This window comes from Scomber scombrus, chromosome 2 (assembly GCF_963691925.1).
Source record: "Scomber scombrus chromosome 2, fScoSco1.1, whole genome shotgun sequence".
NCBI lineage: Eukaryota > Metazoa > Chordata > Actinopteri > Scombriformes > Scombridae > Scomber > Scomber scombrus.
This window is the reverse complement of record NC_084971.1, coordinates 13,679,448-13,705,800: the sequence shown is the minus strand read 5'-3', so window position 1 is coordinate 13,705,800 and position 26,353 is coordinate 13,679,448. Positions and strand designations below refer to the sequence as shown.

Here is a 26,353-nt window from a genome sequence, read left to right as displayed (position 1 = left end):
CAGTCATTATTTCACATTCTAGCTGGGATAATATGTTGTCGATTAATTTTTAATAAAATCAGTCTTCCTAATCTTGTGAAGAGTTCTCTTAAACCTCACATGGACCTGAGCCTCAGTATGCCAACTTGCTTTGAAATAAACCCAAAAGGTTTTACTCTTTTTGACCGTGCAGCTTTAGCTTGATGCACACCTAGTGCAGCATTGATAAAGGTTGTGACATGAATCGGGCTGTCTGCCACCACACCCAGTAATCTCCAAAGATTATTTATAGCTGCTGTAATGCTAGACCCCCTGGGAGGATGGAGAGGTTTAAACCATTGTGTAACAGTGTGTGTTGTAGGGGGTGTTAAAACGCACACATCTACGTTTTTGTATGCCTCTAGGTGCGTACACTTGTTTTCAGAATATGAATACTATGCATTAAGAATACCAGCCATGAAAAAAAAAATTAGCTAAGGAAAAGAAAGATCACCAGAGTAAAATGTGCACTCTTAGTCTGTGCAACACATTGGTCCAGACGATTTTACAGAGCAGTTGAATGTTGGTTTGTGCTGTTGTCTGGCTCACTACTCTCATGGGTGGGAATGCCACATCTCTCAGGGTAGGGTTTTTTTTACACACCCTGGGCAAATACAGGCAGAGTACACACAGACACGCCCCTCTACACTTCTGAGGAATCTTTATATACAGTGTACTCAGCACACAGCACATAGTGAATAGAGGTAGTTACATGCGCTAATAAAACCTTAATCAACCACAAGGCTTACGGTCTGCCAGCTCCTCATAGCAAATACTACACAGAGACAGACAGAAGGAGAGAGGGCTGCAGGGTCAATAGAATGAGTCAAGGACATGAAGAGACTTGAAATTTGAAAGTAATAACACAAATTCAGGTGAGGTGTTGTCACTGTGTAATAAAGCTCAGTTTGTTCTTCCTTTATTAAACTGAGATAACGCTTAAATTTGCCATCATTAGTTCCAATCCCATAGGCTATGCTTTCACGCCTGTGAGTTATTCTGCATCCTGGCCTCAGCTGACAGAAATGAAGTGTTTGCAGGCATTCTGGGGGTGTTGGAAGTAATGAAATCCCAGAGTGCTGCCAATAAAAAACTATTTTTCTCTGAAATGGTGCCACAGTGTTTTCTATTTATTAGCCTGTTCTGTCGCTGAAGATCATTTATAACTTAGAGGAATACCAAGAACCGCAGGGATATTATCAGAGATCGATGGATTCGGCTCCATGTGGAGCCATAGCTCAGCTGGAAAAGATCTACTGTGCGAGGAGCATCGGCAGGGCTGCCTGTGAAGACAGAGAGAAGACGCAAGCTCGCTCTTAGCTTCAGATGTCAAGGTTCCCCCTGCGTTAGTCAAATTGGTGCCATTAAATCAATAGTGTTTTTTTTCCATTAGTATGCAGCAACAGGTAATGAGTAATTTACACGTATTTGGCACACCGTCTATCATTTAGGTGATTTGAGAGTCGCTGAAGTTATTTCATGCATACTGTTCAGTGGCTCAGGCACAGTGAGCCAGCCTCTTTGCAGGTGCTGCAATGCTTGATAGTCCTGCTTGTAAACTTATTTTCTTCCATTTATTCCCATCACATTAAAGCCCCCCTCTTTTCTTTTGACAACTAAGCATTATTTATTTTTGAATCAATCTTGTAGACACAAAAAAAATATCACTCAGATCTTTGTATTAAATTGCTGTCTATACAGGTCAAACCTCTTGTGTGAAGGAGAGAAAGGCTACAGCTCAGGCAGCACCATTACATTTTCTTTGTTGGATCCAGTAGATTTTTCTCTCCACTGTACATCAATTAACAAACTCTGCCTTTCTCGTGTGGCTGCTTTTAAAGAGTAGTCCCCCTAATTTGAACCTTTTCCTGTCCAATGTAATTGGGGAGCTGTGAGAGTTGATGAGGTGCTTTTAGACTGTCTGCCCCTGACTTCTGATTGTGTGACCTCACAATTGCAGGTTGTGGGTCCAATTTCACCCTCAAGACACTGTGTTTTGTCAGTGCTTTGTGCTTTTGAGATCTGCCTTTTTGTGGTCTTTTGCAGATCCAGAAACCTGAAGAAAGGATTAAATGTATTTCTCGGTCAGTCTTTCTGTCTATATCCTCAATACCTCACTTTTATTTTCTGTCACTCCTTCCTTGTGTTAAACCTTATCATCTATCCAAAAATAGGCTAATATTTGCCCGCTCTTACAGCACCATAGACCTGGGCCCTTGATTAACTTAATGATACTTGAAAACTGGCTGCCCCTGACGCCATTCCTGAGCTATAATTGCAGAAAGCAGACATGAGCTGACTAATTAGTTGGGCAGATAAATTAGATGGGCCCAGCTGACATACTGTTGCTGATAAATCTCCCACCCCAACACTTTGGCAACTGAAGGCCAGAAGCTAAATTATAATATATTGCTAATGATAAAATAATAAAGCAATAAATAGCCTATCCCAGTATTTTTTACCAACAATGCCCTTTGCTGCAACAGTTAGCTGCAGGGTGCTTTTACACCAGTCAGTGTGGTATTGATGTCAGGGTTTTGGCCTTTATGGTAAAATCCTTGAATCGTTTAGAAAATAAATTTTATTGTGCCATTTCGAGCACAACCTTAAAACTGTCTTTCTCTGCCATATAAATGTGTCTTGATACAGAGATGTCCCTCTGTGTTACTATGTGAAGGTGTCAGCCATTATGGCAGGGTTTAAATGTCATTGCACAAATGAAATATTGATGGGGGGTAAAAATGTATCCCTTTATCATCAAGATGAGCGAAATGTTCTCATTTGTCGATGGATGGCTAAAATAAAAATACATCCAATCTCTGTCTTCACATATATGCTTCGTGAAGCTGCAAGGGCTGTTATTGCTCCTTGAAAATGTTAAGTTGACCCTTCTGGGATTTGACAAAAGCCTTTATTAAAACCTGGTGTTTGAAAGCCAGCCTTGAGTTTAAATGTGAAAGTAATTTCCAGAAATGCCTCTTTAAAGAGTAAATTCATTTTGTTTGGAAATAGTTTGTTTCAGTAACTTAAACTGTGAACAAAGTTTCACATATATTACAACTCAGCTCACATATTGTCAACAAGTATCCTTGTCATTGGGGATGTTCACTATACTGTTGTAGAAATTCAGGCAATTGTGTAATTGATGTTTTGCATACAGAACATTAAAAAACTGCAGTATAACTAGCTTGTGGTCAATAAACACATCCCTGGGGCATGTTTTTCATTGTCCTGCAGAGAGTTTATTGGCTGTGCTTTGGATTAACTTTGTCTTTTCAGAATCCTATTAAGACTCTACCCTATCAGTTACTTCAGAGCTCAGCCAGGTTAAGCTCTTCATTATAATTTGCTGATTATACTGTAGATCGAATACAGCATGTACTTAGTAGTCTTCTATCAGCATATATCTGCTATTGAGGTCCAGCAACCTACCTAAATGCTAACACAGTAAAGGTACAGTTTTCAATTTCTGCAGAGCATCTCAGGCATATGTATTAATCGAATGCTTGGTTGTTGAATTCTTGGTGCAGAGTTTGTACATAGAGTTTACTAAGGATGTGCTAATTCATAGTTATGATTCATCCCACATCACTTTCCTCAGGGAGCCTCAGCACGACTCAGATGTACTTTGTAGTGGATAGAAATGGCAGTCCATGACCAAGCATTACGTTTAACAATCTGTAAAGAATGAATGCAGTGCAAGATTGAATAATGTATTTGCCAATTACTTTGCTATATGAAAAAGGTGAATAATGAGTGCAGGTTCTGTCTCTTAAGAAAATGCCACGTCTGGCAATTATGTAAACGCCAACTATAAGCCTTGTGATGGTAGGTTTTTGACAAATCTGCAGTATATAACTGCATTTGTAGGCAGCATTACAGAATTATATCATCCAAATCTCACAACTTGTGGCAGTAGACAATGAATGGTGCAGTAGACCCAGCCCTGTTTGTCTCAGACACGGACCAAGTTCTCCTTTCAGAGATCAATAATGTTGTTTACTTTAAAGGTGTAACAATATTCTCAGTTTATACAAATATTAAATAATAAATAACTTTGGACATAACAACGGGATCTTTATGCTTGGCAAATACAAGATCTTGTGTGTTTATGCTGTGGAAAAGTTGTCTAAATGAAGGCCAGCTGTGTCTCGCCTCATTCAAGCCCAGGGCTTGAAACAGGAAGCTGGGCCAAGTCCTTAGCCTGCTGGGAGGAGGGCTGTAAGGTTGGTATGAGATCCCCCTCTGGAGAAACATTGCAGCATTTTAAAAGGAATTCTTTCATTTGCTGCAGGCCTTCAGTCAAGTTGAGGAGTATGAGTCACTTGAACTTCTTCTGTGCAGTTGAAAATACAAGGCTCTGTGTGAGGTTCCCACTTTGGTGAAAATAAGGGTAAAAATGAAAGATTTTCTTTTCCAAACTGGCACTGACCAACTGGTTTTATTGCATAAATAGTCAAAGGGTGAGTGTGTATGTGTATAAGCATTTGGGGTAATTGCTAGGATGCCTGTATCCACATGGTTCATGTGGTACAGTGTAGTGCTAAGGATGATAAAGTAATCCTCTTAAAGAGTGAAGTGGTTTCTTTGACATACATTAAATGATCCTATCTTGAATGGGTGAATGAATGATGGAAGGAAGAAAGGAAGACAAATGAGAGTGAATTGTTTTCTGGTTCCATGAAGCACTTTCTTTCTAAAGTTCAAATAAAAACCATGGAAGTGTTTATGTTGCTTTTTTTATTTATTTATTTTTTATTAACCAAAATTGACCTAAAATAAAGTTAACTATTCAATTAATTTCTGTTGCAAAAGCTGTTGTAAGTGACAGACTGTGTGCAACTCTCATCTATAAGTTACAGGTTGTGTGGAGACTAGGGTTGGATACCTTTCACATTTGAACCGGTACCAGTACCGGTACCCGGTGTTTGGTATTGGTACTCAACGGTACTTAATTTCAGTACTAAATCTACTTCAGTACTAACGCCTGAAGTCCCAAAATTCTTACTTTTAAATGTTTTGCCTATTTATTTTGAACATTTTAAAAACAAAAAGTAAAGTAAGTAAGTTAAAATACCAGCTTCACTGTCACATTTATTTGGGGTTATCATTTAGATAGTTCTACAGGCAAAGCTGCCTTGCTTCACTATCATCGTGCTTTGTGGCCTCTATATACAGTACCTCCTTGTCAAAGCCACGCAGGTCCATCTACCTCTGACCTGACAGCCACCCATGACAGGTGAGGTGCTGTGACTGCTTGAGAATGCAGTGCTGTCATGCAGTCGTGCCTGAAATGCTGGATATGCTGGAGTTTCCCATCAGCATAACCATTCTCCCTCAAAACCAAACACCTCAATCTCAAGTTTTAGTTTGTTGATGTTTCCAGAGAGCACATAAATGAAAAACACATTTTCAGTGGAAATATATGAAAAATGTATTCAGACTTGATGAATATTGTGCCTGTGTTGCATATATAAGTTATGTTCACCATACAGTAGATTCACAAACAGCTGTTTGTGTGAAAGAAGCTGCTGTAACCTGCATATCCAAATATGCCAGCATGCTGATCACTAAGATATTATATTATCAGTTCAACAGTTCTCCGATTTGATTTTTCAACCGAGATCGGTGCTTGTTTTTTGCTCACATGTTATTTTATTTTATAAAAGGATAGAAATGTTTTATGTTACTTTTTAGATCTCAGTGAATTATTGATTAGTATTGTTACTGTTCCAGCCAACAATGCTGTCTTTTTGGGGCCCGGGACTGTGTTGAACCTATTCTATTTTTGCTTCACATGACTGAGTCGTTGCATTACACAGTGTCCTCAGGGATGTTCATTGTACATTGTATCCATAGCCACAGAGACTGAAGTGGTTGACGAGACACAGTGAGAGATGGCATATAGCCAGGTCAGGTTAATCCACTGTTGTGCTTGACTGCAAGTGTTGACTTGTTGAAGACAAGTTCATCCACAATCTACCCCACAGACCAAATAGTTTCTCTCGGACTCACAGAGCTGTTGTCATGGGAGAGCAAATGTCCCCAGTGGGCCTCCGTCCTATTCAAGTATTATCTTGAACCTTTTCACACAACAGAACAAATGTACGCTGAACGCTACATGGGAGTTTCTCACTTTGTTCCCTACTGTTCTGCTGTTTGGGGTGGTCCACAAGGGTTTATAGTCTGCTTTAAAATCACCTAGTGACCGTGACTATAGTTTGTTAGATGAAAATGTGTGTGTTGTTTGGTTTTAAATGTCACAATCATGACATATATTGACTGCTAAGACCTTACTTGGTGAGGGAAAGCATCATTTTTTCCATTGAGGTATTGATCACTCATATTAGATTAGTTAAATATTAAAAGCGATGGCCCATCCTTGTATCTAGCAATGCTCAAACTTGCTTGTTCTTCCTCTGTGTTTTGATATAAATGTTACACCTGACCAAGCACGGTCCTCTGACTCATTTGTTCACTCTTCATTTCAGAGGCCAATGGAGTTTTGTTCATCCCACACTTTTGCTGTAATTTACTTTGAGTTGTGATTGTGTCTCAGGGGAAATGACAACAAAAAACCATTGTGTTACATATAGATTTATATACATACTTAAGTTGTGTATACTGTATTTGTGCACTGGTTGTTTCTTGTGTTATCCAAGTAAAGCTTCATTATGTGTTGATTTGGAGGAGCCGTTAACAGCTATTGAGTTTTTTATTTTAAAGCCCAAAGCACCACAGCTCTTTAAAACTAGTCAGCTATGTGTGAAAAGGCTTTTCTTTACCTCAAAGGAATCAGTCAGGCATTTTTTAAGGGCTGTTAGCACAGATCAACAGCATCTTGAAGAAAATCCTAAGTGTGTTAAATAGATTGACACACACACCATTTACAAGCCATTTAGCATGCAAAACCAGCTTGATTAGACGAGTGAAAATCCCACTGCATCCAATACCATCTGTGTGCTTTGTAAGGATCACTTAGTTCAATCAGCAGGATGGATAATAAATCAATGAAAACATTGCCATGATTGAATTCTTTCTGTCCTAATTTGAATTACTTGAATGTTGAGCAATTTCGTCATTGACCACATTAATGATCAATAATACATTAATAATTAATATGTATAAAACACATGCATGTTAATAGTTAATATATTACCCATAATACACTAGCAGTACTACACTCCTTCTAAGCTTCACCCCTTGTCTTCACCAACCCAGCAACCTGGACGAGCCCCCACTTGACACAAACTGGCTCAGTGTGCCTGTCAAAGAGGGGAAACAATTTAGGTTCAAGTGCCAATGAAAGTGTTTTATTTATAACAGTGGTCAGAAGTGATTTGTATGGCTATATCTGGATTAGTTTTCAAGCGATAATACTGTAAAGGCAGTGGAACTGTTTAGATGAAGACCTACAGGCACTTTTTCAGGTTGGGTGAACTCACACCTCCACATCCGCAACACTTTTTCTGTTCTATTCCTGAAACATTGAAAAACCGTTTGCCATGAACAGTTGTACTTGATGCACTTTGAATAGTTATTGTCTATGGAGTGAACAGACATTCCTCAATCTGGACACTGAAAGCATAAGTACAGAGTGAAACAGTATTCCGGGGACAAATTGTACATTACAATAATTTTGCAGTAGCTTTAAACATCACCGGTTAATAAATTGTTGATTGATTAAATTCGATTAAACAGATAGTCATTACCTTTCATAGTTTTACTAAACCTCTGTCTATGTTTTTATTTGTGTTCTTTTAAGTGCCCTGTTGTGACACTATATAACTACATTTTCAAGGAAATACCTTGAGCATTTGTTGGTCCCAGCTCACACTTGTGAGGGTTTGATGTTACTCTTTACAATATATGATAGGAATTTTAATATGTTTGGGTTAATGACTGCTGGCTGTATGAAACTATATGAATATAGAGTATATAAGATTATATTGGGGATTATGTAAGCAAAAATAACTTGCAGATGACATGATCATGACAGTATTTGTTTGTGCAGCCTAATACCATGCTGAAAAATGCTATAAATGTATTTTTTACTGATTTACTTTATTCAGTACTATCGTAAATGATGAATAATGTCCTCATAAATATTAGCTGTTGATCTTTTTTACGACTTTATCTTGGCACCATTATTTTTTAGCCTTTGCCATTTTTAGGCCACCGCTTGACTGGAGAATAAGATGATACTTGTGCAAAGAGCTTCATTCACCTCACGTCAGCTCTCTACAACTGCTGTACCTCTGTCATATTGTTTATGTCCTAGCTGTCACACAGTCTGCAGTCACAGCTGATTCTAATTATTATACCTGCAAGTCATCCCCTCGAGGGCGCATTGGGAGATTTGTTCAGACGACAATCCACATCCTTCCATTAAATGTCATGCCTGTTGACCGCGCTCCCCCACAAGTGCCCATTATGTGTGCACTGCGTCTAAGGGCCCTTCTCACTATCAACCAATTACCAGTGGAGAAAACGCCTATACATATTCTTTATAGACATCACTTATACAATCAGCTAGCCATGTTTCTTGAAATGAGCATTGATTAAGCCTCTTAAATCCTCATTATCTTCACTATACACAGGAGCCTTTGATAACAGATGGAACTTAATTGCCATTTTGAATGCAGAACCTGACCAGAGTAATTGCTCTCTGACAGCAGTTGGACTGGATCAGGGTTCAAAATCTTATTCTGCAATGGATTGATGCCCAGTGGACACGTTTTATTTAGGATCTGAACATCTTTTTTATCAAAGTTTTGAATATTGAGAGCTTGAGTGTAGAAAATGAATATATATGGGGGAGTAAGCCAGTCACGCAAACAAGTATGAAAGTAGTTGGACTGAAGCCTTAATGACAAGTTGGATACAACAAAACACACAGTAAAAAAACTTTCCCACACACTCAAACTCAATCTCTCAAAGGTTTCTGCCTGCAATCTGCATCAGTGTTTTAAGGTACCTACAGTGATAGAGCTATATAAACAATTGAAAGGGAACTGAGTTGCTTCTTAGTGGAAATTGTATAGTGCGGTTATACTGCAGATCAGCTTCAGTCCTCATAGCGAAGACATCCAACGTTAATGGGAGTATTTAATATTTAATAAGTATTTAATGTCCAAAGACCAAGCCAAACCTCAAATGACTGAGTTTAGGTGTTTGAGCTCTACATCAAACTCAGTTCAGTTTCATTTCATAGTGAATGTGAACAGCATGATTGCTAAATGCAGCATGAGGTCCCTTTCACTGAATATCTGATTGGCCAGAATATGATTGGACATTGTTATAAATTCTCTCAGGGCATTGCAAAACAGGCCCATAAAACTAAATAACTTAAGATGGATTTTTTGAATCATATCTCTGCTAGTGGTGTGAGTTAATGTTCTTATTCTCTGTGCATTTTCACTGCCTCATTTTACTATTAGTCAAATGAAAGACAGATCACATCATTAGTTGTCATAACACTAACGTAAATTGTAAACCATCTGACTTATGACTTGTGTTAATGAATGCAGGATCATTACTCGATTAAAAGGCCTGATTCTGTGTATATTTTATTGTGTGTCTGCTGAAGTTGGCCGCCCAGTCAATGTGAGTGCAGCAGCTTCGGGTGTTTTGTTTATGTTTACTGTCTTTGAAAAAGAGAAGTTCATGTTCATAAATGACTGTAATAATGTTTTCTCAGGCTACTAAATGTTTTTTTACAATAGTAATTGTGTAATACAAGCCTGCTTTTTCAGCTGGTGTCACTTAAGAAACACACATAATGAATTATTAAGTAAACACTTTCAAGTGTAGATGAGGATAATACTTTATACAAATACTTTATACAGTCAAATAATACTGATTGGAACCTTAACTGCAGACACAGTTGGAATCCAAGTGCAACATGCTATACCAAAAATATATAAGTAAATGTGAGCACACTGCCATTTACACAAATTCACACATACATACTGTAATGGTGTGTGCTGCTCCTTGGTCAATAGAAGACGGAGTTTACACTGTGCAGCTCCTAAGATATACTGTATAGATAATGTGTGTTGTACTACAAGAATGTGAGGTAATAATAAAATAGAAGAAATTAATCAGATCACAGCCGGCCTCACAGTATGTGTATGACTTTACATAAAGATGAGATTATACACCTATAAGTAGTATAAAAATAGCAAATGTAGTAAATGTACAGTACCAGTCCAAAGTTTGAAAAAACACTTTCTCATTGATGTGAATGGGAAAGTGTGTCACAACTTTTGACTGGTACTGTAAGTTCAAAATTACTAAATAATTAAAAATACTAAATTATTAGTGAATCTGAAGGTTTCTTATCTAGTTTAGAATTAGTACTGCGAGATAAAGGCTAGCAGCCATAGCAAAGAGCATAAAATGTAACTTATTTATGTCTGCACCTAGTGAGGCTACTTTAAATGTCTACTGTTGTTCTCAGATCAATGAGTATAGCTCACTTCATTTACATGCCCAAGGCTTCAACTTTTACTTTTTCTTGGAAACTACTCTTGCTTTGTTCCAGTGTGACCATGCCTCTCTTGACATTTAGGGCCCTATTTTAACGATCTATAGCACATGGCGTGAAGTGCGTGGCGCAAGTGCCTTTGGGGCGTATCCAAATCCATTTTTGCTATTTTAACGGTGTAAAAAAGGTCACTGCGCCAGGCTAATTGTCTAAAAGGGTCGGACTTAAGTCCCCTCATTAAACATAGGCGTGTTTTGGGCATAACAGGCGGTAAACCAATCAGAGTGTCATCTCTCATTTCCTTTAATATCCAGGCGCGCTGTCACCTTGGCGGAATGTTAGTTTGATGCATAGACTGTATATAAAATGGACGTAACATCTGTGACGTCACCCATTGGTTTGTGGACTGCTGCTTGGAAGCGAATAGTTTCGGATCTGGGCAGCGCCATCTTGAAAATTTCCGGTGCATGCCGGGTAAAAAAAAAACACGGATTCTACTTATATGGGCATCAGGAGGAGCAAGAGGCGCCCTGCTGAACCTGTGAACCAATCAACCTGTCAATCACGACGTAGCCATGCCCTAATGCATACCCTGCTTTATCGTCAAAAATCAGGGAGGCCAACATTTCACCGCCTGGTTTGATGGCGGATTTACCAGGATTGGTCACATGACTACATTGACAATTTCATTGATCATTACTGCGATTGACTGATTCTGATACATAGTGGCACGTCATTGTGACTTTTTTTAATTTGACGATGTACATCATAATACGAAGACACATGCGCCACACCCGCCATCCGCTGTGCGCCGACCGCAAGATGGGGCCCTTAGTTTTTCAAGGCAGTTCAGTGCAAAAGCATTGTGGTGGACTGTTTTTCTTCATTAGTATAATCAGTTCATTAGTATTCACTTCTCTTCTCTTACTCTTTCTTTATATGGTATACTTTTACCTTCACCTTCTCCGTAAAAGACAGTCCAGCCTCACAGAAAACAAAACTAGTGGTACTTATGGCTGGTTCCAACTTTCAAAGTTCATGACCAGTACATTGCCCTTAAACATCCCAGTTTAAATTGTAAATATCACTGGGAAAATGTTGCAGGTTCTATGCTACCCCGGTTTACAGTATACATTTTGGTTTTTACAGTAACTTTAACACATGATGGATGACTGTCAAACAGTAAAATACAAATGTGTTCATATAACTTCAGTTTCCCTGTACTTAACAATATCTGCAGTCTACTAACAAGAACAAACTGGGATGTGGCTTTTTCATTGGTTGAGTTTATGTGATAGATTACCTGTTATCAATAAACACCTTAATGCAAATACCTGATAAAAACACATAAAATGTTTCCTGCAAGTTTGTGGAATGCTTTGTTACATGATTGACTGGTGCACTATGAATTGTGGGATACTCAGGGTTGAAAAGGAAACAAATGCTGTCTCCCCCAAACATACAAAAAGGCAGAATTTATTGGCCACATTTTACGAATGGGGATTGTTGGGCTGTTATGATATATATATATATATATATTGAAAGGCAAAACCAACCACATACTGGACTCCAAAGCGCTCAGCAACAGGGTTTGAGATGCAGATGCACAAAGTGCACAAACTGATCCTCACCTGGGCTGCATCAGCTCAACCATGTGTGACTCACTGTCTTTCAAAAGCTTTTCACAGGCTGTAGATTCAGCTGAAGTCTCCTTGGCTTTGAAAACTTCCCTAAAAGAGCTTACCATAACCTTACTGCGGGTATAGGTAACTCTATAAATATAATACTCATAACAGAATTTACACATATACAACAACATATAGTGTTGTGAACTACTTTGCATTAGAGTGCCTTTATTTATTCTATTTTTCATTTGAATGTTGAGAAATCCTGAAATATAACATGCCTGAAAATAATTTATAGTGTTTGGATTGAAATTCATTTCCTGGAAAAATGTCAAGACCTTTTGACTCCTCATGTGCTCTCATGATTACCTTTAGGCAATAACTCACATTCGTGTCACTCACACATACTACTTAATACCACTCTTTCCTTTATTTTTTAAAACATTTTTTGGTGGGTCATTGGTAAATATCAATTTTTTTTTATAAATTTTAGCAGTTGCTTCCCAATAGTCTGTTTTTTTTTCAATTCTCAGGGTTGTAGGATTTACAGTATGGCAGGATTGTATACTTTAGACTAAAGGAGGAACTTCTTTGTGTGTAATTTAGCTGTATAACCTGATGTTTAAGTGACTGCTGTACAAACAGTCAGTATGTAATCATAAATCATGTTGCAAAACCAAAATGATAATCAGACCTCAAAGCTCTATCTTCACTCTGACATTAGTCGCACCATGACAGAACTAAGCTTTTGATTTACAATTAGTGCATGTTATTTGGGATCATAGTATATGATAAAATGTATGATTATGGCTCCGCTACACTGTTTCAACTTCCTGAGTATTCCAAAGAAAACTCACATGATATGCCATGTTCTGTAATTTCACACCAAAACCAATGTTTTATCACATAAGCTGGCTTCATCAGATGAAATGTTGGCATTCTGGTAGGTCAAGTTATACGGCATAGAATGTTTAAACATGATTTTGAAGTTCATGACAGTCTGGCGCGTATAGGACAACGTACAGTACCAGTCAAAAGTTTGGACACACTTTCTCATTGAAATGAAAGGGAAAGTGTGTCCAAATTTTTGACTGGTACTGTATATGCCGATATCGATATGTCTGTGATAATATCAGCTGACCAATATATCAGTCGGGCTCTAGTATTGTCCTAGTATTTCCTTGTTTTTGTGAACTTAACATAACCGTTTGCTTTCTTGTGGTGCTCAATATAACTCAAACTACCTTTTTGAGATGAATAGATGCCAGATTCATATAATTAAACAAAGCATAAACATAATATAGCCTGTTGGTTTCCTCTGCCTTCTGTAATCTTGAAACTGAATAACATTATATTATAGTTATTGATAAAAAAATTGCTACCAAAGAAGTTCGATTTAAACACAGAACTTTAGAGGAAGCCAAGTCACTCCACTTAATGCACTAATTGTTTGCCTGATGATTTTAAAAAAAAAAAAGAAAAAAAAAAAACTTAATGTAGACTTTTTTATTTTAAATAGAATATTAATTGATTTATACAGTAATCACTGTTATTTAGTATTAAGTGAATGGCCTTAAAGAGACATGGAGAAGGAGTTTAATCCATGTCCACCTCCCACTTGTCCACAGTATCCTTTTTACTTAAAGGAATAAATCAAATATCACAATAACATCTCTATTATTTTTCAATTTTCCGCCATGGTGTTACTTCAGATGATGAATGATCCTCCTCCCAGGGATTGGCTATGGTTCATGTCACAGTGTTACATAATGCTGTCAGCCTTAATATCCAGGCCTCCAAGTTATGAGGTTAGACAATACATTTTTCCCTTCATGTGGGAAATGGATGCTGTTGATGGTGAGGCAGCCACCTGAGTCTTGTTGACCTTTGAACATCTCTTTATCATCATCACAATGGCAGGTGATGGCTTTAGTCGAGTTACTTTTAGAGTAACTTGTTGATTTTGCTCATGATTTCTTACGTGTATTTGAGTTTCCCCTCTCTTCCCTATCACAATTACATTATTTATGCTGTTCCATGCTCACAAGAATAAAACATTTCTGTCACAATGCTGAAACCTTCGAATTTATTTTTTAGATGAAGATATATGATTTGCAGTCAATATGAATTTATATAAACTTTTATTTCAGTTATAATTTCCCTGATATATGAGTGCATACACTCTGGCACGGTTTGTCTGTTTTACTCCCTCCCTATGTCCATGTAAACACTATCCCTTCATGTGAGATTGCTCTATGACCTACTGGCAAACACACACTAAAGTTTAAATTCCAAGGTCACTGTTTACAGTATGGGGGCATATTCCTCTCTAAACAATATCCTGCAGTTTGTAATCTAATAATATTGTTGCAAGATAGGCATGTGTAAGTAATAAACTTATATCAAATCCATTTCCATGCAGTTTTGTCTTAGTCAAATCGAAATAGTTCCTGTCCAATTATTCTTTCCTCATTCACCGTTTCATGGCCGTGGAGCTATTGTTTGGTGACAGCGGTTAAGGTGGTAGGAGACAAGAACCAGAGGGAAACAATGAAAGCTTCCCACCCTGGGAATAGAGGCTTTTGGACAGCAGCGGGCTGCAGAGCCTCTTGATTGTTAGATCTAAAAGCTTTCTTTCCAACAATTGCTTCATTTTAGGTGCCTTGGGTAAGAACTGGAGAATTTAATCATTGCCATTTTTCTCATTTCTTGTCTGTGTTCAGAGACAAAACTTCAGGAAATTGCTCCAATGAATTTGTGACTGGGAAAAGACATGGAAGAAATTGATTTGCCGGAGTGGGAATGGGAGTGGGAGTGGGACTGTGCTACATTATCTTCAGGGAAGAAAAGTGATTTTGTGCTTTGTTGCGCTGGCAAGTATTGACTTGGAAATCCCCATTACACTCTCACTCACTGTATAATTAATCCTGTCCAGAAACAAAGGAAATGATGAGGTCAGAGGCAGACAAATATTTCCAGCTACCTTAACAAACCTGCTGAGAATACCACAACTGTGCTTCTTTCCTCTCTCAAAAACAGTGACTAAGGTGATAGGTGACAGAGATAACACCTCACATCCTCTAAGTGTCATGTCTTGCAGAATTTTAACAACACTTGCATGACTCTGTTGCGGCCTATATTTCTTATAATGTATTATTATTATTTATTACTTATAATCCACCTGTTGTTAATGGCAACAATAGAAAAGTGACAAACCTGATCCCAATGTCTTGAGTGTGACAGTTGCCTTATTTTGGTGCTTTATGAGGATTGCTGCTCAGTACCTTTCCTAAGGATTTGCTAAGATAAATTTGCTTGATAAACAGACTAATCTGCACCTATCACTGCTGAAATATTGAGTACATTATTCTAATGCACTTACAGTGAAGATAGCTTGGTGCCTTTGCCTCCTAATAGAGATGTTCCTCTAAGATGGTGTGTCAGAGGTGATGTATGTGTTGAACCTCCAAGTGTTGCTCCAGAACAAGCCCACTGGGACAACCGATAACAAGCAGCTAAGCTCTAATGAAGACACCAGAAGACAATGGGTTTTGACTTCGTTCATCTTCAGCCCTGCCTCTAATGACGTCCTTTTTCTATCTTAGTCTGTCATTTACACTGTCTCTCTCCTTTTCTCTTTTTATTTTTCTGTTGCATACTCTCTAAAAGCAAGACCCATTCCACAAATCTCAACATTAAAAGAAAACATATTTTTTAAGCAGATCATTTAAACACTAATTTAGGTTTTAGGAGTTTAACTTGAGCAGCAGGAATGGGAGAGACTAAATATGAGCAGCTCATGAAGCACAAATAGAGTGCCAAAATAGAGCACTCCAGATGTGCTGATTGCTGATCACAATCAGATGTGAATATTTGCTCAATCTGCTCAGCACATATGTTTTGTATTTCCTGTGGAGAACAAATCAGGATGCACTTCTACAAGATAACTTTGCTTCCTACAGGCTAATTGTTCCAGTCTTGTCATATATCCTGTCAGGTAAGCTTTTTTAAATACATTGATTGGAACTCTGTAGTTTCGATGAACATTGATTGCTGCTGATAAGCTTTGACAGCTAAACGGACAAGAAAACTAGCACACCACCCAGAAACTCAAATTTCATCAACAGAAATGAGCAAAAGGTTTAGTACAAATAGCCCTCACTGTAGCATCTCGTGCAACTCTGTAGCCCTTTGGTCTTTAAAGTGTTTGGAGTGAAATGGGGCAACTCACACTGCCACCAGCTGTTTACTGAAAGATGAATTATAGCGACATTGCATCATTGAGATTCAGGCCCTTCTTGCCTGGTTTGTGGGCTGGCAGTGTGAGTTATGGGTCAGAGTTTCATGTTGGTTATTGACTATACTGCAGCAGCTCTTAGGAGGCAGGAGAGGGTAGTCAGGGTAGAGTTGTGGTGGTGTGATATGTCCGTGTGTGGGGGATGTATTGATTTGCAATCATTGAAGATGACATGAATGCCAACATACTGGCAACTGTAACTCTTTCTTTATTGGTTGGTACAGTGTATGTATAGATTGGAAAATAATCTATATTGTTTGAATACAAATCTGGTCAAAAACACAGCATGAGTGTAGAAAGAGGGTTTTTTCACCAACAGCTATGACTGCAATGCATTTGACTCCCAACTGGAGATTGTGTGTGAATATTCACTACTGCAGGCATGAAGAAAGATCATTCATGCTCCAGCATAGGCTTGGTATGTCCTGCCAAGCTCTTAAAAAGGGTCAAATGCTCATATGTATTCTTTGCAAGCCATTAATCAAATACTCACAGTACACTGTGCTATCATACTAGGTCTGCTTTGATGATCTGACAGCCCATGTGGAAAACTTATAAAGGTGAATTACACCTATATTACCGACATCCAAGCAATACATGTCCTATGACACTGTTTAACCTGGATGTCTGCAACCCACATATCAAGCAACTTTCCTCTGTGAAAAAAACACTGCATATTTGTACTACTACTGCTATGTACACATCAAAAATATGTTGTTACTTGTGGCAAATGGGCCTGCTAAATACATATGTTTTTATAACTGTGAGCATATAGATATGGATTATTATGCCCATGCTCCGTTAAAGAAACTTGATATGACAAAGTAGGTACTCTTTGAACTAACAGTGCATTTCTCTCCGTGTAGTAATATCGTTACATTGAAGCAGAGCTAGTGTTGTCTGCTCAGAGTCTGAGTGCAGAGGCAGTAGCTACAGCAACTAGCTATGTTAGTGATGCAAATGTTGCTGCTGGGCATCTGCCAGAGAAAAATGTGGCACTAAACTTTAGGACACAGGAGAAAGAACTAAGGAAGAGCGAATATGAGCAGTTGCATGTCAACTGATTTATGAGCCACATTTTATTGCACTCTGTTAAAGTTTTAAAGGCATGATAAGCACTCGGCACATTTTACACGTATATGATGTGCTAATGAAGTGTTGCAATCATAAATTGCTGTCTTTTATTCATGATTTTAGAAGAGGCAATATGTGATGGATGATACCGAGTTTGATTTATGCCAAAACAGTGTTTAGAGATAAAAACAAAACAAAAACATGATCTTGAGCAGCACTGTCAGTAGTCAGTTTGTGTTTGCATGTCTGAATTATGTGAATAATGATATTGACCTTTTGACTGAATTATGACACATAAATGGGCATTTAAATGTTAAATAGACTGCATTTATATATCTTCCTAATCTTCTGACCATTCAAAGCACTTTACACTAAATGTTAACATTACATAATCAGCACACACATTTATACGATGATGGCAGAGGCTGCCATTCAAGGTGTCAACATGCTAATCAGGAGCAAATATCAGGATCTAATCTAATGCACATCCATGCACGCACACACACACACACACACACACACACACACACACACACACACACACACACACACACACACACACACACACACACACACACACGCACACACGCACACACACACACACACACACACACACACACACACACACACACACTTACACAACACAGGCACAGCCATCAGGTGTAACTCAGTATTTTGCCCAAGGACACTTTGACATGCGGACTGGAGGAGCCGGGGATCCAACTGCAGATCTTCCTACTTGTCAATTTACATATTACTCATCATTGAAACTGTTTGTGACTTTTTTTCCTTGGATTTTCTGTTGGTGAAGCCCAGGTTTATGTGAGAGGCTTTATTTCTACATTTGCTTGGTCATGGTGCCCACAGCTCATATTGAGCGCTCCATTTGTTGTGTTTTGGCAGAGCTATTTAAGAAGAATGCAGTGGAAAAGGAAGAGGTGAACTATAGGTGGATGCACGCACAGTGTAAGAGTGACAGACAGATATGCTTCAGATCCCTTTGCTCCACTGCTGAAAGAGCACTAAAACTGTTAAACTCAAGCGAGGTCTCTGAAAATGCATCACATTACAGATGCAACCCTCACCACTAATGGAGTCTGCTCATGCTTACTCAGTGCTAAGTGAAGACTACTGAAAACCACCTATTCAGACGCTTTCATCGCAATGCAGCAAGTGTTGGCCTTGAAAACATTAAGTCTGAGGAGGAAAGGGAGGGGCGTACTTGTCTGATAAAAGGAGAGAGCAGCAAGAAAATAAGTCTGGACATTTAATGACAGCGCAGTAAGAATATACAGTATTTGTAATATGATATATGATGGCCAGCTCACACAATTAGTCCCCCTCACCCTGTCTCGTCTTGGTGTCAGACAGTTTTTTGAGAGCCAGCAACAGGCGCCTTCATCCACTTTGAGTCGGCTTCTTGTTTGGCTGCAGACTACAGTGCACTCATTGACCTGCACTTACACCATGAGATCAACCCTGTGTGCTCTGACAGTATATAGACACAGATGCATTCAAGTGTGCAGACCTGGACGTGTACCCTTTGGATACACATGCAGTGATTGTGTGTTTGTGGATGCATTTGTCTGCATTTGAGCTCAAGGTTTCACAGACATGCAACAGTGTGATTTTTTGTATTAGTGTGCAGTGTCTGCTTCAGCTCTTGTCATGTCAGTGAAGAGGTGGCACTGAACTGTGCAATAAGAGCAGTAAGCCTGCAGGCAGGATCGGCCATCTGGACACATGATAAGGAGCCTAGCCCAGATCAGTCGTTTTGTTCTTTTTCTTCTTTTTTTTAGTACCTTTCAGTGTTCTGAGATCTCTGTGTCTTTCTGCTGTCTGTCTACATATTAGTCAACAATGATACACTGTATTTTAACCATCTCTCTTTTTCTCTCCTTTCTGTTTTCTGTCTTTCTCCATCTGTCCATTTATCTGTCTCTCTCTGAATCTCTCTCTCTCCTTCTCTTTCTTCTCTGTTTTCCTCTCATCTCTTTTCTTCCCTGCAGTTTGCTGTTTTGTGGTCCACAAGAGGTGCCATGAATTTGTCACATTCTGCTGCCCCGGGGCTGATAAGGGGCCCGACACAGACGTAAGTAACTGAAGCCCAGCTGTTTGTTGGTGAGAGTTGCCTTTCTTATCATTGTACTGAAGAACATCCAGTTGTATCAACTGGACCTGCCTTTTCCCCCCAAACTCGCTCTTGTTGTTCTTTAGTTGTATGTTGATGCAAAAATATTGACTAACTTAAAAGAAAGAGATTTACATCGGTAATTATTGAGGGAAAAGCTCTCATCTTTTAGTCTGGTAGTATCTATTCGAAGAAGGACATTCAAATGTTAAATTCAGTCGACTCATGATTGAATCACAGCAGCAGCAGGTGGCTAATTCAATTCATTCAATATCAATGTTCCAGTCGAATCACTGGGTGTCACAATTAGGAAAAATTATTTGAATATCCCACTTAGTGAGTCACTGTCTCCACCCCCTCTAAGAAGAACTAAACTAATTACCCTCTGCCAGTAACATTTGCCACTTGCCATCAAAGTCAATACTAAACAGGTCGTGACATCGTAATGTACTGGTAGTGGCCTTCATATCAGGATGTTATGGAGTCGATGGTAAAACACTAAATAATAACTCCAATTCATCCTGAATGACCGAGTTCAAACAAAAGTCTATTGGCAGATTGTACTGTACCATTAGCAGTGATGTGTGCTGGCCCATGGACAGATGTGAAATGTAGGAGCTCACATCTGCCTTGGCCAGGTGGAGAGAAACTCACAGTTATAATAAATGGTCTGCCTGCAACTGTTTGAATTAATGATAACACTAAAAAGAAAGACGAGACTCCAGATAGATTTTGAACTGTTCTCCAAATTTACTGCGAGAAATGTTAATTTGGAATGAGTTTAGCTTTTTGATATTATTGATTGAATTGGCATTTGTCAGTGAAGCTGCTTTTAAAACACTTCATACATGCTTTAAGTTATGCCACTTTTGACGTGTGTGTTGGTTAATTTTCTCTGCATATAGAACCAAAAAGGATGCAGTTTTCTGTTACACGCATTGCTCAAATTAAAAGGACAACTAGCACATCAAAATCATTGAGGTGCTTGATAGATATCAACGCTTGCACGACATGTTCAATGAGGCTTCCTATTTGCGTTTTCATTGGCTGCTAGCACCAACTACGTGCCATCAACCACTGCTTGCCTGCTTGGTAAGTGTGAAACTCCATTTACATGCCTGCTTGGCTGCTGGGCATGCATAACCCCTCTCAGCATTGCAGAAGCACAACCTGGCCTCTGTAACTGGAGATATGTCAGTGTGTCATTCAAGATCATCAATCCAGACTCTTTAAATAGAGCACGCCAAGGATGACACGGAAGCCGTAACAGCAGAAAATAGTATGAGCCAGGGTGATTTTTGATTCAAGCTGGCAGTTGGGTTAAGAGTACTGAAAGAACATCAGGTTCATCGTCAGCAGGACAGTTTTTAATGACCTTTGACATCTGTGTGTTCTTCATTAATTAATTTATTGCTGTTTGATATTTTAAAAGGTTTATGTGTATTTTTTTCAGTTAAGGTTATCTTTGTTATTAATTCTGTCTCATCAACAGCCAAGTATCAGTTTCCCCTCAGAACTCTCCTTACCCATCTCTAGTGTATTTATACATGCTGTGGTGTAGCAGACCTTATTTAGCCTTTTCCTTTAATGCTATTTGTCATTTCCACACCATCAGATATATAGGCATACTGTATACTACTGTATCTAATACAATTTAATAACAATGGCTAACAGAAAGGGTATCAGTATGTAGAAATCTGTGATACTAGAGACTTTGCTCAGAGCACCAGAGTGTTAAATTAATTCCTGTGACCACATGAACTGAATCTTTTTTCTCTTTAAAGATGCATGGGTATTTGATCTCCTATCATATCAAAATAATTGACGCTCCCTTTAATATACTTTTCTGCACTTAGCAGTACTGTTGCTAGGGGCAACCACACATATTACATGGCTTGCTGCCTCCCAGGCGTGCAATTCAGGAAGGCAATAACTCCCATGGCCAGCAAATATCCTGAAGATCTACAGTACAATATCTAGGCTACCTACATTTTATGACTCATGTCTGTGTTTTATAACTCCCCTGCTGGAAGAAACAAAATGTGCACAAAAGATGCCAACCAGAGCCATGAGATCTTTTTAGAAATCATCTTGAGCAGGTAGCCTTGATTTGACTTACCATGAATACATTCTACCCCACTGCAAACGCCTCAGGGTCTTGTTTCAAGGGCAGGGCCTGCACATATACACATAATCACACCCGAGAATTGCTCTGTGTAGCAAGTCTAGTAGTTTACCCCAGAGCATTTTCAGTGGTGCCTTTCAGTGGTGCAGGGTGCCTTTTTTCAGTAAAGAACAACAGCTGAGGGAGCGTCCTGGTCACCAAAAGGTTACCGGGAATGCCACATAACCGCAATGTCCTTCTTCTTAATATCATAAAAAACCCCAACAACAAACAAAACAACACTTGATTCATCTCCCAGTTTCACAGTGATTGGAGTGGATATTTGTCCAATCACAGGCTTGCTGTTTTAACCACTTCACTGCTTTACATTAGACATTTTACATTATTATTGAATAGTAAATTTAACTTTGTCTCATGATATTGATGAAGGTACAGGTAAAATAACACGTACAATAATAGGTATACAGAAATATGTATGCTGTATCTTTTGATTCATTAGAGCATTTGAATGCTTTGTCAAATTGATTTTGGTACACTGTATTTCCAAGGCAAACTGATGGAAATGTTGGATGAAGTTTGAAATGAAATGGCAGAAACTGTCTTGAGAATGAAATATGGCTATCTTGATGGGTTTCTTCAAATTATTACAACTCCTAATAAATAATCTTGCTCAAAATTGTATTTGAAATTTAAGCTCATCACTTGGAGTAGTCAGTAATAGTATCACTTTTATAGTAAGCACATTCCGTGCTAGTATCAATTACTCTGATTAAAGCAATTAATTTAACAAAATGTTTTCGTTTGACTGTCGAGTGTAATGTTACCAGCAGCTCGAGTAAGTTCAGTGCTTTACAGGACAAGACCATCAATAATGCAAAAGCTTCCCATTTCACCACAGGGGCTCAGCAGATGAAACTGAGAGGTTTGATGTGCTTGTGTGGGTGTGTGGGTGCTGCATCATTGATGTCCACTTAACCAGTGCAGCACATATGACCCGGGGCAATCTGCAAGACGTTTTGCACTGATTTCCCCCCTGCACACACACACACACACACACACACACACACACACACACACACACACACACACACACACACACACACACACACACACACACACACACACACACACACACAAACACAAACACAAACACAAACAAACACACACACACACCATTCACGCCTAGTCCCTCAGGGCTGTTCAGTGCACAGATAGCTGTGACACAGTAACAGAGTTAAGCAGCAGCACGGTGCCCTTTCTGTCTCCTCTGCTTGGAAATGGACAGAACTGACCGGAGGGTGACATGATAGCCTGGAAGAGCACAAACAGACACCCTGAAAATACTCCAATGCCATTTTGGAAGATATAGACCAGTAAAATGGTTTAAAAAAACACATGCTCTAAATGACTCAGTTAAAGGGATGCAGGGTGTAAACTGGACTTCAGTTAAACTGTGAGAAATCTTATTTGTAATATTAATGAGTAAGGCCGTAGGCAGGGGTGATCTAATATTTAAAAGGGCAAAATACACAGGAGGAGATGGTTTTGGCAGACTCCAGCAGGTCTGGGAAAATAGGTGTTCTGGTGAGAAGGCTTGGGACGCACACCATCTCATTACAAGGACCCTGCTTTGGAATTGAAAACAAGATTAAACTAGAGTGGAGCTAAATTACATCATCTGCGCCACAGGCGTCTTGGGTTGGCACAGGCAATGGAGCCTTTCATCTGTATTTTTAGTCCATTTCCTTAAAGCAAGGGTGTTGGCCATCTCTTTGTAATAGGCCTGTTCTGGCCCAGGAGTTGTCTGTAAACACCTTGCCGTGGTGCCCAGTGTTTTACCATCCAGGAAGCCACTGGTGCAAAGAAGAAGAGTCCACAGGTCATTCACTTAAACACTTCTTCTGAGAGGCAGAGTTCCTGGGAGGAGGATTCTGCTAGTAGTGATGTGGCATGCTAGGTCTTCCATCAACATTAATTTTCCAGCATGAATCACCACAGCACTGGATTTTTCTTTGTTAGTAGCAAACACAGTCATAGTGGACATTGGCAAGCTGTTCCACTCAGCTTTTTAACTATAACAGCACAATCAACAAGGGGTTTTATTACTCAGATTTTAGGAGCATTCTTTTGACATTTTTGTCAAACATAATTGTTTTCAGAATATCCGTCTCAACCGGGTTTTTTACAGCAGTTTGCATCACACGTCCTTGGCCGTTTACGTTCAGCCCTGTGCGTTGTAAACAAACCAACTAGCCAACAGTTTGTAAGGATGGGATAAAGTTGCATGAAGGTCTGGTTGTGTAACGCACCCCTGCACAGGCAGAATGACAAATGCTGGAGCAGGGAGGTGGACAGAGGAGAGGAATGAGAGGAGAGTGAAGAGCTGTCCAGGGCAGGCTGAAAAAACAGAGCACACCTTCTCCAGGAGCGCATTGGTTATTATCCTGATATGCAGCCACGGACTGACAGTGACAACATGTGTAGTAAACGTCATGGGACAACCTAGTTACTGCATGTACCTGTAACTATACATTTATAATAGCCTGTCAGTCATATCAATATCACTTAAAAATATCAGGCAGTAGGTTAGTTTCACACCTTACTTCACTGCCTGCAGATATATTTCCCGTTATTCCCATTCCCAAATCATTTTGGTGTCTGGACTTTAGAAAGGAGGATGAAATTTTACATGATTTATTTTCTCTGAAAAAAATAATATTATGCACACATGAATGATGTACTCTAAATGCTCAGAAAACTCTGAATACATAAAGGTAATGATTGTCAAGACTTTATATGACAGAGATTTATAAAAAGATTTAGTGTGAGAACTATTGTATGTATGTCCTGTTTAACAGTGAAGTAGCATTCAGTGTTTGCTTGCCTGACTGTAAATCTAGCTGCTTATGGCTGTGTGATGTAATGGCTTCTGTATCAACGTCCACATAGGTCAGCCTCCCACCCCTTAGTGAGTCGAATCCCAGCGCATGCTTTTAGCACTCTTCCCTGTGCAAGCCTAGGCACAAACATCGCTTCCAAGGACGTAGTCACAAAGAAACTTGATGCTGCATATTTGTGCTTAGTGCACTGATTTTATTTCGGTGTGTGAGTGCTGAAATGTCCTGCGGAGCCCTGTCATGGTGTACTGTTTTAGCAAGATGAGATCAGTGTAGACTTAAACATGCCCACAAACACACAAGACATGCGCATAAAATCACACTGTAATAAATGCCAGATAAGATTATCATGATGACTGGTAGCTAGAGCTGCAGCCTACAGAATGGGCACATGAGAGGAGACACAACAGCCACTCATGCACAGGGAATATGAGAATGTACTCCACTCGTATACTGTGTCAGATGAAGTTTGGCCTCTTTCACAAAGTTGTATTCATCGTATTGAAGAAGAGCCACCCCCTCTGTCTAGAAATATTTCTGTGATGTCATTATCTGTTCAATGAATGAACTATGTGTAAATGTGCATAAGTTGAAATCTGCCTAAACACCAGTTGCACAAAGAGTTTAGTAGATGAGAAATCAAGATAGAATGTGAAAAGAGTTGTGAGCCATTGCAGTTTATTTCAATCCAATGATGGACTGGAGACCAAATGAGGGTGGGGAGGGTTTGAGCTAGAGAAGAAGTGGGAGGAGCTGGGAAAGGAAAGGACATGTCATTTCCAGAACACACTGCATAAATGTGAAACCTTTTGCAGAATTAGATTTTAAAGTCTGTTTGCTGTAATGCACTTCTCCATGCTCCACTGTTTTGAAAATCCCCCTGCTGATTACTGTTGATGCACTGGAGCTGTTGCGGTATAGAGTTTCTCCTTCTATTAACAAAAATATCTTGTGGTTGTGTTGTGTTTCTTTAGGCAGAACTATATGACAGATTGCGTCTACAACAAAATAGAGTTTAATAAGGAATCAACTCCAGGAATCTGAATAAAAAGATCACTAATTTATGAGCAATCATATTTCCAGAATGAGTTTGTTCTTCTATGCTATGAGTCAAAGGTGCTGTTAGTTATACATTTGGCTGTTTCTGTTGTACACTCCCTCATATTGTACAATACTATTCATCCTGTTTGGATGCTTGTTGCTTATGCCTTGCAGTGGACTTTATCTGATTAGACTGAAAATCGCAAACTTCCCCAGCTTAGACCCCAAGGGAATTTTGTCTCCTGAGGCGACACAGGCTAATACAAACACATGTCGAGGCTCACCACAGGCATTCCCAAAACGTACTTTATACCCACACTTGATGAAATATATATCGATATATATCTTTCTATTTTCTATTCCTTGCAATTTAGATTGCTCATAAAACCTCAAGATTTCTCATTGAAAACAGTCAGCCACTGGCAGATGAGAATAGATGGTGTTTTGAGTTCCCATGCTCTGTGACAGGCAAAAAATAAAATATAAAAACATGAGAAGTTATTATTCTGTTTGGGTATTGTTTATACAGTCAGGCGATGGGTCTTAATAGTTCTCTTGAACTGTCTTTCCCTTGAGAATTATGCATCGTTGAATAAAGACTAGCTATTGCTTTTATGACACAGAATGATGATTCAGTATTATGTTTCTTTTAATCA

At 39.0% G+C, this 26,353-nt stretch overlaps 1 protein-coding gene across 1 annotated transcript in view; it reads left to right on the top strand.

Annotated features, from left to right (window-relative positions):
- The window catches only part of LOC133989128 (protein kinase C alpha type-like), a 156,665-nt gene that overhangs the window by 42,683 nt on the left and 87,629 nt on the right, over positions 1–26,353 (top strand). Inside the window, exon 4 of the mRNA XM_062428119.1 lies at positions 19,513–19,595. Within this exon, the coding sequence (XP_062284103.1) occupies positions 19,513–19,595 (83 nt within the window). The remainder of the gene's footprint in view (positions 1–19,512; positions 19,596–26,353) is intronic.